Source organism: Loa loa (genome assembly GCF_000183805.2).
Source record: "Loa loa unplaced genomic scaffold supercont3.31, whole genome shotgun sequence".
In the NCBI taxonomy this organism is placed as follows: domain Eukaryota; kingdom Metazoa; phylum Nematoda; class Chromadorea; order Rhabditida; family Onchocercidae; genus Loa; species Loa loa.
Window position 1 is genome coordinate 280,001 of NW_018108211.1, and position 15,859 is coordinate 295,859.

General features: G+C 34.9%; 3 protein-coding genes across 3 annotated transcripts; 1 reads left to right on the forward strand and 2 right to left on the reverse strand.

The window, feature by feature from the left end:
• Positions 1-317: 317 nt before the first annotated feature.
• LOAG_03349 (ubiquitin-fold modifier-conjugating enzyme 1) lies at positions 318-2,220 on the reverse strand. The gene is made up of 4 exons (XM_003138886.2): positions 1,967-2,220; positions 1,484-1,623; positions 1,229-1,330; positions 318-837 (listed from the first exon to the last, which is right to left on the reverse strand). Exons 1-4 carry the CDS (start codon positions 2,057-2,059, stop codon positions 675-677), a joined length of 498 nt encoding a protein of 165 aa, XP_003138934.1. The 5' UTR covers positions 2,060-2,220; the 3' UTR covers positions 318-674.
• Positions 2,221-2,884: 664 nt separating this feature from the next.
• LOAG_03350 (hypothetical protein) lies at positions 2,885-4,294 on the reverse strand (the record flags this gene model as incomplete). Its single annotated transcript, XM_003138887.1, has 3 exons — positions 2,885-3,037; positions 3,656-3,719; positions 4,197-4,294. The coding sequence occupies 3 exons, from the start codon at positions 4,292-4,294 to the stop codon at positions 2,885-2,887; spliced, it is 315 nt and encodes a 104-aa protein (XP_003138935.1).
• A 341-nt stretch (positions 4,295-4,635) lies between these two features.
• LOAG_03351 (dynactin 4) lies at positions 4,636-15,786 on the forward strand (the record flags this gene model as incomplete). Its single annotated transcript, XM_020446297.1, has 29 exons — positions 4,636-4,867; positions 5,010-5,232; positions 5,353-5,519; positions 5,909-6,084; positions 6,278-6,439; positions 6,547-6,641; positions 6,957-7,161; positions 7,604-7,720; positions 7,818-8,015; positions 8,226-8,323; positions 8,473-8,574; positions 8,880-9,037; positions 9,156-9,355; positions 9,576-9,843; positions 10,010-10,114; positions 10,486-10,604; positions 10,890-10,959; positions 11,341-11,458; positions 11,767-11,889; positions 12,021-12,073; positions 12,350-12,521; positions 12,921-13,056; positions 13,120-13,207; positions 13,337-13,445; positions 13,827-13,897; positions 14,535-14,632; positions 14,717-14,870; positions 15,178-15,288; positions 15,560-15,786. 29 exons carry the CDS (start codon positions 4,636-4,638, stop codon positions 15,784-15,786), a joined length of 4,155 nt encoding a protein of 1,384 aa, XP_020303342.1.
• Positions 15,787-15,859: the final 73 nt, after the last annotated feature.

Genomic DNA, 15,859 nt, shown 5'->3' on the forward strand with positions numbered 1-15,859 from the left:
CCACGCAACACAAATAATCCATCGAACTATCCACCGAAGAAAATTTCACGACAATCCTGTCCGAAACTTTTAATTCAAGAACACTGAGATGGTTTCACGGGATTTTACCACTTTATGGTGTAGAATTATTCTGCTATCAGATCTAACCCATTCTGTGAAGCTTGTTAAAAAAAAACGTGGCAGTAGACGAATTCTCCCACATAGTATACTGTATATTACCAACAAGAATAAATTTATAAATAGTATAGAACAATAACATAGTGCAATAGTGAACATAGTGGCAACCGATAAAAAAGTCAACACTCTATAAAACATACGCCTTCAAAACCAAAAACTACAAATTTCTTCAAATAACTGAAATTACTGCTCAGTGAATAATTATCTGCGAGAATAGGAACAGTAGAACGATGAAAAAACAAAAACTATTCAAAGTAAAACTTCCTCTTCAAAAGAAAGATCAATAGATAAGGGTTCCTTTTTTTCCCAAAAAAGAAAGGAAAATACAAATAAATAAAGAAAGAAAGATCGAGCATCAGCTAATAACAAGAATCCATACTGAAAGCACGCCCTAACTTTCCATTTGATATATTTTGATTCAGTCTTAAAACTGAAGAACAAATTCGAATATATTTCCAAACATCTGATCTCAAATATCGCGTTCTGACAATGAAACATCATGCAGTTTTTGGTTGTATCATACCACGATCAACTAAATCTGGAACTTCCACTGCTAACCAAGGTCCTAGTCCTAACGAAAACGCTTGTGCAATTCCAAATTTCGGTACATTTCGAGCCCACAATGGTTTGAAGTGATCTGATAGGCAAATCCGTCCTCCTCTAAAATGCTGTGAAATTAAACAAAATTAAAAATTAATAACTTCTGCACCAAATCGAACTACAAAAGTTTTTTTTCAAGTATGACTCGTGAATTGTGCTAGAAATAATAAGTAAAGGCGAGAAGTGCGTGGGAATATAATGGTTATTATAAGTTCAGTATTTAAGTCCATTATAAAACTAAAATTTAGTTGAATGCAGTGTTTATTATATTATTAAAGCAAAAAATCTCACACTTGAATCTTCTTTTGAAATGATGGCCAAAAGAAGTAAATAAGAATGATTGATAGTTACTCCTCTCCACGTCATATCAGCAGCATAACATATTAAAGGAATAATAATACAAACAACTCAAAACGAAGACAAAGAAAATAAGCAAATAGAATGCTAATACCTATACATTTTCGCAGTTTTGCCATCCAGTTCGGGTAATGCAATTTCTGGCGCAGTAGTAGGATATGTTACTGGAATATCAAATTCTACATCGAATTCATATCTGTAATGAAAAGCAAATTGACCTATCTTAAATACCTTCATGCTTTGGAAAATGGCAGGAATAAAACCTTATCTGCATATGAGCAAACTAAAAAACAACCAATGAATAACCAAGTTTCTAATTAAATGCTACTTTATTGAGAAATTAAGAAACCTGAGCATGTTATGATAATGCCAGCATTTACCAAACCATCTTGTCCCATCGCTGTTACTTTCCAGACGAAACCAATCCAAATCTGCAGCCTTGTTGCTGTTAATAAAAGCTATCAGAGCTTCATATTCTTCCTTTAACCTCTGAAAGTACAAGTTTCACTTTACCCAAAAGGATGGTCAAAAATATATCCGTAAAGTTACTAAAAATGGCAAAAATACTCCGTAGAAAATTTGTTCTCAAATATTCAACTAAAATATAAATGATCTGAACAAAAACCACGGCATATACAACTACATTAAGATGACCAATGAAGGGTTGGTAAGGAGAACTTTGTCTTATTCTAGAATTTGATAAAAAATATATTTATGCATTCACCTTACCGACAGTTACTATTTCGCAACTAGCAGTCACACACGAAATTTTCATTCGACAGGAAAACATCGACTATTGACTTAAATTATACTTTGAGAAAATGGTCAGAACCTGAATCCAAGAGTCACCATCCCGCGGTCCAGCTTTCGTCTTCATCAGTGGAATAGCTTTCAAAACTTTCTTCGTCGACTCGTCTAATTCCATTTCCGTTCTTCAACGTCAGTAAATGTTAAAGCAAATGAGGATAAATTTTTTACTCGAAGTAACTATGCTATTTCTCACGGTAAAACTTTGGAAAGATTTTGTCCCATAATCTCAAAAATTCTGGACACTCCTTGTAATTTTTTATTTGAAAATATAGAATTTATTCCTGAAAGATTTTAATAAAAGAATGTTCAAAAATATAACCGTAAAACTGCTAAATTACACATTGGCAAAACTACTCCGTAAAAGATTTATCATTCTTGAAATGTCCAACCAAAATACAAATAATTTGAAGGAAAAGACCACAACATATACATTACATTAAGACGATCAGCGGAGATACTGATAAGAAGAAGTTTGTCGAGTTCTAGAAGTTGATAAGATCGTTTGGTGGCAATATTATTTTCAAAAATGCAATGTGACATTATAAAGTGATTTCTCAGGATAGTTTCAATGAATATAAAGGATACTTAACATCGAAAAACTACTATAAATTCCAATAATTATTGCATAAGAACAACCACTTATTTGTAACACTCTAGAACTGGCAATTTCATTTCAAACACATCACTTAAACGTCGGTCATCTATTTTTTCCGACCTACCTCCAATGATCTGAAATGGTGCATCTAACTGAAAAAAGTCATTGCTTAGCTAAGTGTATTTAGGGAGAAATCGGTTTTATATAAGCTATGAAAATCAGTAGAATTAAACGAAAATAAAAGTCATATAAGCAGGTAAATGTAAAATCATAAGAGCTGACTTCCGAAATAACTAAATAAAAAAAATACCTCGAACCCATGATATATGCTATTGTTCATTGTAGCTATAATTCTGTATACAGAAGGCGGTCATCATTGTCTGCATTGAATATGGCGTACAGTAAATTGATAATAATGTGGCCCAAAGCATATAAGTGTATTGTAGCAGCGAATTCTTTATGCTTATTCAAAAACATTCGTACTCCATAAGTCATATTCTGGAAAAAAGAAGTTGAAGTGAAATATCTAGAACATAACAGCATGCGGCAAAAGATAGGTTTATTTAAATTCGATTTTGATAGCGACGCTCAGCTACCTTAATTACCAATAAATACTAGCTCGAAGTTAGACAAATGAATTCGCAAAGTTATTCACATTCATGTCGAATTTGACTTATCATATTTAAACTCAAAAAAAGACGCATAACGTATTTTTGAAGGAATGCGTATAGAAATCAGAAAAATAAAAAAAAAGCTAAAAATTAGGAAATTTAGAGATAGGAAACCTTCAAGAATTGTAAATTACAAACAAAATTAAATTACGGATTGTGCGAAATTTATAAAGTAAATTAGAAATGAGAAATACTGGTTAAGAAGGTAAGGTAGAGAAAGCGTCTTATTTGAGCCTTCCTTTCCATCTCGATAAGCTGTTTCACACCACCATGCACTTGTTTTACAGCCTCAAATTCCATTAACCTAAGACGAGCTTCATTTGCGATGTCGTAAACACCACCTGCTAATTCGGAATGTTCGCATGGTTACCACGTATCCGAAGTTTCAGTTCAACACATATCGTGAAATCCGATTTTGCATCAATTTTTGGAAAACTAAGAGTACCGATGCATGTCTTGCAATATTCAAAGTTGCTGGGCAGAAAGTAAGCCAACCGAAATATGGATCCCTGGAAAACGTAAACTTTCCTCAATTGTCTTCAAACCTTAATGAGTCGTCCCAATATTTGTTCGATATTACCACAACACATATGAGGACGTGAAAAACATAGACGCAAAAAAATCATAAAATCATTACTTGAAAAGCACAATGGGAAGTCGGTCAGATCCACTTCTATGAATCATTATGGGACTTTTTGTCAGTAACATTTCCTTTCGAATTAATTTGCTGTTTGTCTATTCCTGTCATTATTGTTTCGTATGCTTGTCATCTGCAGTGTAACACTTGCTGTTGCGCTGCTAACTGCAGCTGCACATCATATACCACCAGATTATTTAAAATAACGCAATGACACATAAAGAAATGGAAAATATACAAGACGAACTTACCCATGATTTTGTCTTCATGCGATCAGTCCTCAATCCTTTCAAAATCAAATCACATTTTAAGAGACTGGTCTTCCTGAATGGAAACCCCTCAAAATTACCACCACACGACAAAACAAACAACAAAATCGTTACCGCTGATAGCAACTGGATTTAACGCTGAGGGTTGGTAGCACAGAGGCCGCCAGGATGATGCCATGATATGTGGCAGACGGTATCATGTTAGAAGTTTGGGGGCGAGGGGGATGGTGTTAAGAGGGATTGATAGGGTCCGTGAGATAAGTGGTTCCTTGCATGTTGGTACACTGCCCTTCTCGCTTCTCTTCACTCCTCTTTTTTCCTTTACAACTCTTTCGTTTATATATGTATGTGATTTTGGTGGAATCATTAATGAGGAGGATTTCGATATGACGGGATTTTTCCCATTCATTCACGGCCCATCCGTCTCATCTCTATTCAAGTCCAGTGATATCCAAATAAAAGGAGAGTTGGGTACATTTATTAATCAGTAATGGAGTAATGTTTTTCCAGATAGGAGGAATGACAGCGTTGTTTTCTATCGATCAGGTAAAGTATGAATGTAGTTGTGGCGAATGGGAAAGCTTGAATCGCTTGTACTTTTGTCGACACTGTTCCAACATCCGGTGTATGTTATGTGTAAGTCAAGAAACGGACACTTCGTTCTGTCCCTCGTGTCTTGACAACGTATCGACCGGTGAAGCACGACAAAAGAGAAATAGGTGCTCCAACTGCTACCAGTGTCCTGTTTGCGGTGGGTACTTTATGATGAAGAAAGTTTGTATATTGACAATATGAGTAGTAAGTTCTCATAAACTTCGTCAACTAATGAATCTGTATTTTCACAGCCAAAGTTCGTACTTTATCGTAACTTAGCATATTTGTCACTGTTACAGGAATGAGTGCTGTTATACGGGCATCCAACGAAACTTATCATTTATCATGCAATACCTGTCGTTGGACGACGACAGATTCGGGTATACCTGACTCCACTTCATCAACAACTTGGCCACAATATCAGTTTGAAGATGAGCAGCTGTTGTCTGCATTTCTAGAAACAATGAGAAATTACGCAGCTATCGAAAGAGCTGATCGTGAACGGCACAAATATTATAAAAGGTAGGGAAATATAAAATCATACTCTTATTTCTTGTGCAATTTAAACCCAAATGCTGAGGAGAAGTGCGCAGTTTTAACCTCTTCGGACATTTTTATAACTCTGAAGATGATGTTTTGCAGAAGAACAAACCTTAGTACCGTTCTTCCGGATCGTTTTGGTCTACAGACAATGTATAACCGACGAAAAGCAATGTTAGCTGAACGAACAGAAAAGAAATTCCCAGCACTAGAATCTACAGATGATGTAGCACCACTGGATGATTCCATTTTTGACGAGCACGAAACAAGTACTTACTAATCTATATGTTTCCATGCATTTCTTAATCATTTATATCGGTCAGTATTTAAATTAAACAGTAGCTGAAATACTCTTTTTCTTATGCAGTTTGCAACATAAGTACGGAAGAGAAATGCGCAGTTTTAACCTTTTCGAACACTGTAGTCAAGATACGAGTTTATTTTGTTTTTTAAAAATTTTCTCACCATTCTGTAACGTATATTTTATAACAATAAAAAATTTTTGCCAATTAATTGGCTATATTTTTGAATCAGTAATGGTCATATAAGAAAATCTCACTGAAAAGTGTCGCTCACATTAATTAAGGAAATTTTTGTACCCGACAGTTCCGAAAAGAAATATCCTTTGTTTTGTAGAAAACTTTTATTTGTACCATAGGTATAGAAAGCATTCCAACTTTGATGCAAGAAACAAAACAACCTCTAGCCAGTGGGCGACCTCTCTTACCAATTAGAACGCCTCTTGCTGGACGTCATTCACTGCGTTGCAAACAGTGCGATCACAGTTTGTGCAAAGGAGAATACAGTCCTACTTCGATTAAATTCAAGATTCAGGTACTAAATCAAATAATCTTTTAACTTCAAAATAGATGTCTATCAGTGAAGATAGACAGTACATAATTAACTGCTTCTAGTTACCATATCCAGATTCCGAGGATTATCACCATCATGCTAATTGTTGCTGTTTTGTCATAGATTTTTTTCTAAAGCATTTTCTTACTAAGAAGAACTTCGATGGATTTTTTAGGTTCTGGCTGGAAATCATGTGCCCGATATTCGTCTGTCACGTCAAGCAGCTCTTGTAAGCAATCAGTGGTGCCCACTTTTTCTCACTGTATCCAACTTCTCCGCGAGTCTTGCACGCGTTGTAATTACTCCATATACAAATGACGATGAGTCGTATGTTAAGGTAAATAATGCAGTTTTTTGTTTTGAACTTTCACAGTGTAAGGTAGCATGTTGACTTGCGCATCTAAATAGGTGTTAGTATGGTCGCTCAAAGTTTATGTCTTACAGTGCGATTCTTCTGTCATTGAGTTGTCTGTACCAAATAGAGATGATGCGATGGAGTGGGATGAAACATTTGAAAAGTCTGCTAACGAAACTGAAAGGTTGGTTATTTTGTTGATGTGATCCTTTCTGATACCGATGAGATGAATACTTTTCATGTTTTCCACGACAGAATACCTTGCTCGTAATTTAATTTATTGGGGTTCTTTTAGTATCCGGGATATTTCTAGCATCCAAAATATTCACTGATTTTTACATTCAAAATATTTACTAAAGAATACTAAAACTGAAAGTTTGTGCAAAATATGCCGTTCTTCATCATTTAATGCGATTTTCTTTTATTGCAGATTTGCTACAGTTTGTGTTTTCAGCAGAGAAGATGGTTTCTTAAGCTGAAGATTTGTTTTACTTTTCAGTTTAATTGTGTTCAGACGACGGCATCGCATTGGTATAAGATTTAATGTTTATGCGACTGGAGGCGAGGATAGAAAATTGGCATTAGTTGTGAAGTACAATAACTGTAGCAGTTCATTCGAACATAGTGGTGATCAGACTTGGCTTCAACACAAGGTTTGCGTATTCCTGGGTATGGCTAAAGCTGCAGAAGAATTTGTTGCTGCTGTAAACAGATAGTTATATTTCTACTTTTGAACTGATTGCTGCTCAACTGTTAATAGAGGTATATATTTTTTCGTTGTTCTTGTGTTTGGCTTACTGGTCTGTAAGATGATTTGCTGTTGGAGTTCTGCATTTTGTATTACCTGATTTCACCTTTGTTTCATTTTATCACAAACTATTACCAGAATAAACATTTAAAATAGTAGAAATTGTACGTATATGGTCAGAAGCCACTTTGTTTACTGTATATTTACCTTAATATAAAAATGCTGTATACAGGGAGAGGGATAGGCAAATAGAGGGGAGAAAAATCAAAAGAAAGTTGCTGCATTATTGTTTCCATCTGGTAATTCAAAAAAAAAATCTGGAAGGATCTGTACATATCATATTTTTCTCTTCTTTCATTACTCCGTATAACCAACTAATTGTGCTGACTTTGTTATAGATTTTATGTGAACTTTTCTATTTGCTAGAAATTACTGCAGCGATGGGAACCAAGACAGGTGATGAAAAGTTTGGACATGCATTGCATGACGATCTCACGCTGTCTGCCATCTGTAAGGTAAGTTGTTGTGGAAGTTTGCTTTTTTACTTTACTTGTCAGATTCAACAATTATATCGTAATTGTCATATGAATACATGGATGGAATTCGTTTCAGAAAATAAAACAGAAAGAGAGCGAGGGAAACCGGCGAGTTCGTTTAAGTCGGCGTGCGTGGAAGTACCGGATTGATGATAATGAAAATGAAAAAGAAGCTTGCTTGCAACGCTGTGCATATGTTAGTCGTCGAACGCAATTGGCATGTAAAAACTATCGCCGTTCTTCAGAGCTGACACTGGAAGGTTTTTGCGAAGTGGTATGGTATTTATTAATGATCTGTTGATATGGTAAATTTCTTCGAGAGACTCATTTGTGTCCTTAATACAGTTGTGTCGCCATCTGGAGACGCAATGCATTAAGTAACTAAATCTTAAAGAGGTTTTAGATATATCAGTTTATTCTACTAGAAGTGCTGATTAAGGTAGTTTGAAATAAGAAAGACTCCTACTCTTGATTGTTTTTTAAGCATACTCATTTTTTCCAACAACTGGCACAGTATGCTGAAGCGGAGCAACGTCGTATTGAAAGGACTCTGCTCAATAACGCGAAAGATATGTCTACAATGTGAGTTTTGTATCCACATGGTTGCTGTGTTTTTTGATTGTAAGGAAGGAATTTGTATAAACCAAAAAGGAATCTAAATTTGATGTATTGATAAAAGGAGAATGAAAAACATCCTTTTGAAGTTCGATAAAAAGCAAACAATCTTTTAGCGCTGATGATGAAACACTGATGACGGTGGAAGACTGGGCTTGTTCAGAACAAGATTTGTTCAATGATCTTTTTTTGGATGACGATGATGAAGACCCTCTTAAGTAATACATGATTTTTTGTCGAGCTCTTTATTTTTTTGATAGTTTATGTTTTTTGCTAAAACGTGGTCGATCATACGCTGTATGCAACTGTGTATGAATTTCTAAAAGAAGTGCAAATGAAAAATGGAATTTAAAACCAGTGTTTGGTTTCAAGTTACCATCTTCATCCATTTTCTAGCTTTCTCGCAGTTCATTCTTACGTGTGGAGAAATATTATTCATCCCTAGTTATATAACTAGAAATATTTTTCATCCCTAGTTATATAACTTTTATAACAGTTTTATAACAGTTGATGTTTTAAACAGGAATGCTGAAGTTTGGACTGATGAAGAAGTAGTTCGCTGTCAACTAATTGCTCTTGAACGGAAATTGTCTGTCACTCGTGATTTACGGAAATTGATAGCCGAAAAAGTACGTCGTCTCACTGCTTCTTACACGAAGGATATGGAAGACCAAAAGAAAGGTAACTTACTATTGTATGGAGTATTCTTTAATCATTCAGGTCAGCAATTGAGATTTAACTATTTGAGGACGAAATTACTTGATGAATATATGTATGGAATAGAAATCAAATTTTTCAGGGAAAGCAAAAATTGAAGATAGTCGCTTACAGGAGATTCAGCTTGCTAATGGGAAGTATCACTCATATCATTCATCAAAGGATCAATATATGTTGAGAAGATTGAAGGCAAGACTTGAGTGGGATGGTTCTGAGGAACACAAATTAGATTATCTTAAAATAGATGACATGAAAAGTACACAGTGCATCTTCATTCCTGAAGTAAGTTCTGTTTTATCCCCGGAAAGTACCGCAGATGACTGTTTTCGCAGAAAACAATAATGCAATTTCTGGAAATTGTACTCTGAAATTAACTGCATTGCCAGTTTGTTTTCCATGTTCTTTAGCTATCTATTTGGATTTTTTAGTGGATGGAAATGCCCATTATCGAATATACAGCAGCTTCTGAATATAACTCTATTTTTAAACAATTGATATTCAGAGTAATATTCTGTTAAATGACAAATATTACGAAACAGTCACTGGTTCAATTCTTGAAAGAAGCAAAGAGCCAAATGAAACGAGTGTGGAGCACGATTCTCACATTATTCGAGGTCTGTTAAACAAACTATGTAAACAAATCGAACAAGCTTTGAATTCTGGAAAAGACCCGACACGTATTTCTCTTGAGAATAAAAGTGAAATGGGGATGAAGAAAATGCATCGTTGTTCGAATTGGACACTTCCAAAATTGAATCATTGTATTGCACGTAAGTGGGCTAATTATATATCTTATACGCTTGAAATCTATATATACTTCGTATTCGCCTCATCTGCAGTTTATCTGCAGTCTTTCAGTTTAATCTGATACTCAACTGCTTTATCTATGTACTATATTGTTAATTGGAATATTTCCGTTAATATTCATGATTTAAGACATTTATGATGATCGTCGACAACATCTTTTTGCATCATGTGTCGTATGCGGCGCCCTGGGTTTGGATTTTGGTGATGGATTGAATTTCTGTTTCAAACATATTGGTTTGCACATTTTTCTTATTATATATCTAGTTTTTGAAAGCTTTACAGTCTTTATTCTCATATTTAATCGTATCTAACTGTCATCTTTTGAAAAGATAGGATAGTGCACATTTTCAAATATTAGCTGAAGTTGTTCCTCTCCTGCCAGATCATATTTTCTCCATGAACGTCTTTACCTTTGTCCACATTATATCCTTAATTTTGATAACTTCACGATACAGCGCAACCTCTTTTAGCTCTGACTGATCGTTTTTACTATTTTCCGTACATGTCTTCTCGCTTCCATTGCAGTATCACTCTCATATGGCGTACCTGTCTCCACTTTGATGACATGACTTCTATTGTTTAGTATTTTGAATAGATTATTCCAGCTAGAAGAAATCAGACTTCGATCAGTACTGTGGACCATTGGGAAACAATTACCATGCAGCAAGGAGTGGTTCCAATAAGCAACACATCGGGTATCCGCAATACACCTACTATTGTACAAGTACGATTTTACTACGATTTATTCGAGGATTTCCTTAGAAGTAACGTGGAAATACGGAATATTATTTATTCCATTAGATGTCGTGGTTTTACTATTGGGATAGAATATTTAATTTCTTTTGATCCAACTTTCTTATTAATAAGCGTCACAGTTCGTTTTATTTACATTTATTTCTTTGCTCCAAATTACTTCTTTCGATGATGAAACATCGAAGCTTTTAGCCCTTAACCTTCAATTAATCCTTGATTCATCTAAGTCTTTTTATGTCATTAAAATAACCTCCAGGCACAAAATGATGTAAGGTCTGACTCGAAATCATTGGCAGATTCTTCTGCGACTGCTGCTGATGGTGGAGGTTAGTTGTGTTCATTTTTCTTGTTTAATTAATTAAGTTACGATGATTTGCTGTGAACAGTGAGACTGTTTTTTAACGTCAAAGCCTTTAAAATATAAAGATTATCACAGTCTTATGTTTATGGATCGATGGTTACGGGTACTTGTGTATTAATATTGATACTTTTCATACAATCGTTATTATCGACCTAGTTAACAATCTCCCACTTTTTGGATTTTCAGCTTAGTTTTTTTAAATATTTTTTCATGCATCCATATCAGTGCTTTTTCCCACTTTTTTATTTTAATTTCGCCACATGTAATACGGACAACATTAGAAATTTCCCACATTCAATTGCCTTTGATTTCTTCCACAATAAAAGCAATGCTTGATAACGTGTAGGAGATGTCGATGAAGGAAATAAGAACATACCTATAAAATTCATTGTCATTGATGAAAGAAGAGATGAGAAAAGTGGAACTAATGTAAAAATAAATACGTCAGCTAAAGGAACCGTAAGGTCTGCTTTATTACATACTCTTTGTTTATTTGTATGTACCACTTTTTTCGCTGCTTATATTCAATTTCCACTTTACTAAGTCTTCAGGACTTTAAATTTATTGTCTTTATGTAGAGCTGAAATATTCATTATCAGCAAATAAAAAGTGAAGTAATGCAGTGAAACAGTAAGCTGTCCCTTGGCTCTTCATCATGAATCTACCTTCCTTCCTTTCATTATTTTCAAGGTGGATTCCCAAATTTTCCATCGTGTTTTTCCTGTACTACAAGCCTTTTATTGTATTTAAAAAATCCTTTTTCCTGTTCCAGAAACTCTGGAGATGTATTACAACATGGTGTATCACTACATAGGCCATGGCAAGAAGAAGATCTTCACTCTTGTGCTCGAACTAGACCGTTTGTGACCGAGAATTTTCCCAAAACCAAAATAAGGTCTGCTGCATGGTTTAAATAATTTCTGCAGACATCTGAAAGCTTTTGAACTATCTAGATCTATTGAGAATATTTCGTACATCGTTTGTTGGAACATTAATATATCAAAGTGTGAAATTAGTAATTTCCAGACGAACCGCTGGAACTCGATATTCACTGTCAGACGTCAGGGATTATTTAGGCGGTTAGTTTCAGTGGACTTTAATTTTAAAGCGTCTAATTAATTAGTTAGATGTTGATTGAAATATTTGTCTGTAGCCAACTAATTTTTTGCTCTGTTTATTGGAATTGTCTGCAAATATATTCTGCTATACTTAATATCGTTATCCTTAGTGTTTCGACTCATATTTTGCTATGGGATACAAAAATCAGATTTTATATGCAGTACTCATTTCTTTTTGGTATACTTTTTTATAAATGAGTCCCAAATAGTTATATACTTTGGAGTTTTTTTTTGAAGGTAATGTGTTAAGTCCCTCCATATATCGCTCACAAGAACAGCTGTCGAAATCAATGGTGCAGGATCTTTTAAATGGTGGACCAACCAGAGCAGCAGCATCAGCATCACAGTTAATTTCTAGAAGAATTGCAGCCCCCACAACCAGTTTTACCCCTAAAATTGGATTCAAAAGGTAATACCGATTTGGACTTTTAATAGTTCAGTTATTCCTTTCAGCATTCACATATAAAATTCTAGACGTTTCTTTATTAAAAAATACAAATATGTCTGTTTAACATCTCAAAAATTTAACCTATTGTCTAAAAATAAATTCATGCAGATGTTAATGGTTGTTCATTGGTAAATTTTCATTTTACTCTATTCGTTTGTTTTGCATTCAGTGGATGTGCAAATTCGATATTACACGTCACTTTCAGTTTCCACCAATAAATTGGAGTAAACGTGGTTAATTTAACTGAAGTTAATATGAAGGGAAAATTTTATACTATGGATGAATTATATATGTATCGATATTTTTCATCCATGCACAACTTACCCTTTAAACAATGAGCTACCACGCGGTATGTTTCAGAACTGTCTATAATACGGTAAATAGATCGGTTGTTGAACCTCCTGAAATGATATCATTGAGATCAACAAGCAATGCGTCTGTTGCACCATCGATGAATTTAACATCTGCATCTTCTAGACTCGCTCTACAAAGACCAGTAACTTTTTCTCTGAAAGAAAATAAGTTATACATCCTACAGCGTTAAAAGGTAATTTTATAGATCGTATTGCGAAATCGCACAGGAACATCATCATCTCCCGTCCCTGGGCAACCGGTACACTTACCTCCACGCTATATTGCTACTGTAGGTAAGTTAAAGTCATTTCTGAAGAAATTACTACGGTCTGAAAAGTTGCGAAAAAATTGGTCTTCTATTTACTCTGTTATGAATTTGTAATTATGTTTGTTTTTCGTTTGTGTTAAATATGTTTATATAGGCACTTCTCGTCCATTACCGAACTGGCGTAACCGTAGTACTATTTCATTGGACAATAGAATAAAACGAGCACCAGCGAATGTTGTTTTACCTATGGATTACTCTAATCGGTACTTTTTTTTATTATTATTTTAAGAGCAACGGTTGCAGGATAGGGAAAAAGGATAATTTCAGATGGTCTTTCTTCTGCTTCTATTCTATTGATCTTATCTGTTGAGAGGGAGGTTTAACCAGCTTGATTCGAACAAACGTAATATAGTTCTATAATGCTAGACACAATTAGTTAGAAGAGATGCGTGAGATGACAAAGCTGCTTTAACATTGACATTTTCAAGCTGTGGAGTCAAGTATCGTATGAACTGTCATACCAACTATTTGTGAAAAAAGGATAGACATTTATAACAAGTTAGTCATGGGAAATTATTTTATATTGTGTAAATTAAAAATTTGGGAAAAGTCATAAAAGACTTAAATTATTTAAACAGTTCTAGACCTGCGAATGCAGCAACATCCAGGATTGGTCCCTATTTCCGGCGACGTGATGAGCGACAATTCATAAGTGGTGAGTTCTTTTAAATTACTTTTTCAGGGCTCTTCACAACAAATATTATTTGCATTCTAACTGTTCAAACATTCTTGTTGTTAATACATAATAAAACTGCTTAAGCAGTTAGAGTGCACGAATGTGAATTAAGACGAATGTATCTAACGGTTTTGTTTAATGAACTTTCAGTTTCGCTGTGAATTTTTAGTTGCGCACTGAAGGTTATACACTCATTGTCATCCCACTTCCGGACATTGGTGTAGGTTCTAGTTCTCACCCATACATCCCACTTCATTCTACTTCCAGCATTTATTTTGACCCATATATATTTTGCGGTACTTTCAAAAAAGGGGCTTTTATTGTTTATTCCTTATTGAAATTATTCTGGTTTTTGTTGGAGGTGGCTTTATTTTATAACTTTATTTCTTTTTTTTTAACTTTACCTTACTTTACTTTGGACTTTATCCCTTTGTTTTTTACACTTTGTTGTTCAAAACGCTTTTCGTATCGTATTTAGCTATACCCTTTTTAATCTTTCGAAATTTCCCATCCATTACTGACTTTTTCTGAGTCTGCAGTTTGCGAAGCATTCCTCAAAGCTGCATATATTTACCGATATTGTCCACTTTTCCTGTTAAGATTCAAATAGTTTCAGGAAATGCACGGTCACGGCTTGTTGCTATCGATTCATTATCTTATACTGCTCCACGAGTTCAACCGCGCTCGTCTTATTCACTTCCTACATTTCGACAGGTTCCACTTTATTCTTTTCTTTCATGTACTTTGAATGGTATTTACTTGCAAAACATATGTAATTAATTCTGATGCTTCATTCAGGAGATCCCGAGGCCAGTAGTTTGTCGATCTCGTATTACAGCCGAACCGAAGCCACCACCAACAGCCTCAGCCGAAACTCTAGAAACAGCGGCAGCTGTAGCTAGTATAGCTGCTGATTTAGAAACATCTGAGGATAAAGACGATGAACCTGATGGTAAGTTAGCAGGCTGACTATAATTCCGGTCGAGTAGGCGGGTTTTTTTTTGAATTTTTCAATAATCAGCGCTGAAATTTTTTGGAATTTAAAAGCTTTTACTCTGAACTGGTAATGTTGATTGCATTGATACACTCCAGTCTAAGGAACAGTCTTTATGTGTTGTCATCGGCATTTCTGTAGGTTGCTTAAGTGAAATTGGTCATTTTGAAATTTTCGCTACTTGGAAAATAAAGGTTTGCATGATTAATCTCTGTTCTGCTGTTATAAGTACTTGTGGTTAATATTTCAAAAAAAGACTTTCTAGAAATAATTGGAAGACTCGAAGCATCTGCTTGGCAGACCGCTGAAAAACCACCAATCGCTCAGAAATTAGCTTCTGAACAACGTGCAGCAACTAGATCAATTGATAAAAAAGGTATCTTATTCTCTGTTCTTGAGAACTGATATACGTTCTGAAAAATTATAAATTGTGGATTCTCTCTGAGAACGTAAACTATAGTTTCAGAACGGTGTATGAGAATGTGAGGATGCACTAGGATCTATCAGTTGTATTGACCATTAACCATTGTTATAATAACAGCGAAATCAGTTGTCCTCTGCACGGCTATATCGAATACGCGAAAACTTCGTAACTGAAAAAATCCAGCGAATTGAAATAGTTGTTAGGTTGAATGTTTGGAACTCAGTTGATAGGCATATATTTTTTAGGGATGTACCAAGTGCATCGGAAACCAGTAATAAGTGCTCAACTACCTTGCTTTCAAGACAATCAAGTGGTGAAAGTACGGAAGATGGATTATCAGTGCTTGCAATGGCTGCTGCGTCACGAGCTTTTGATTCCGACCAATCACCACCGCCTTCCAAAAAATCCAAGTATGGCCAGTTAGGCTTGGAAGAAGAAGATGATGAATGAGGCAAATCATGATACCCTGTTAGTCGAAGCAGAAGGCTCAAAATTACATATAAGTTGCAAAAACGTAAAACTG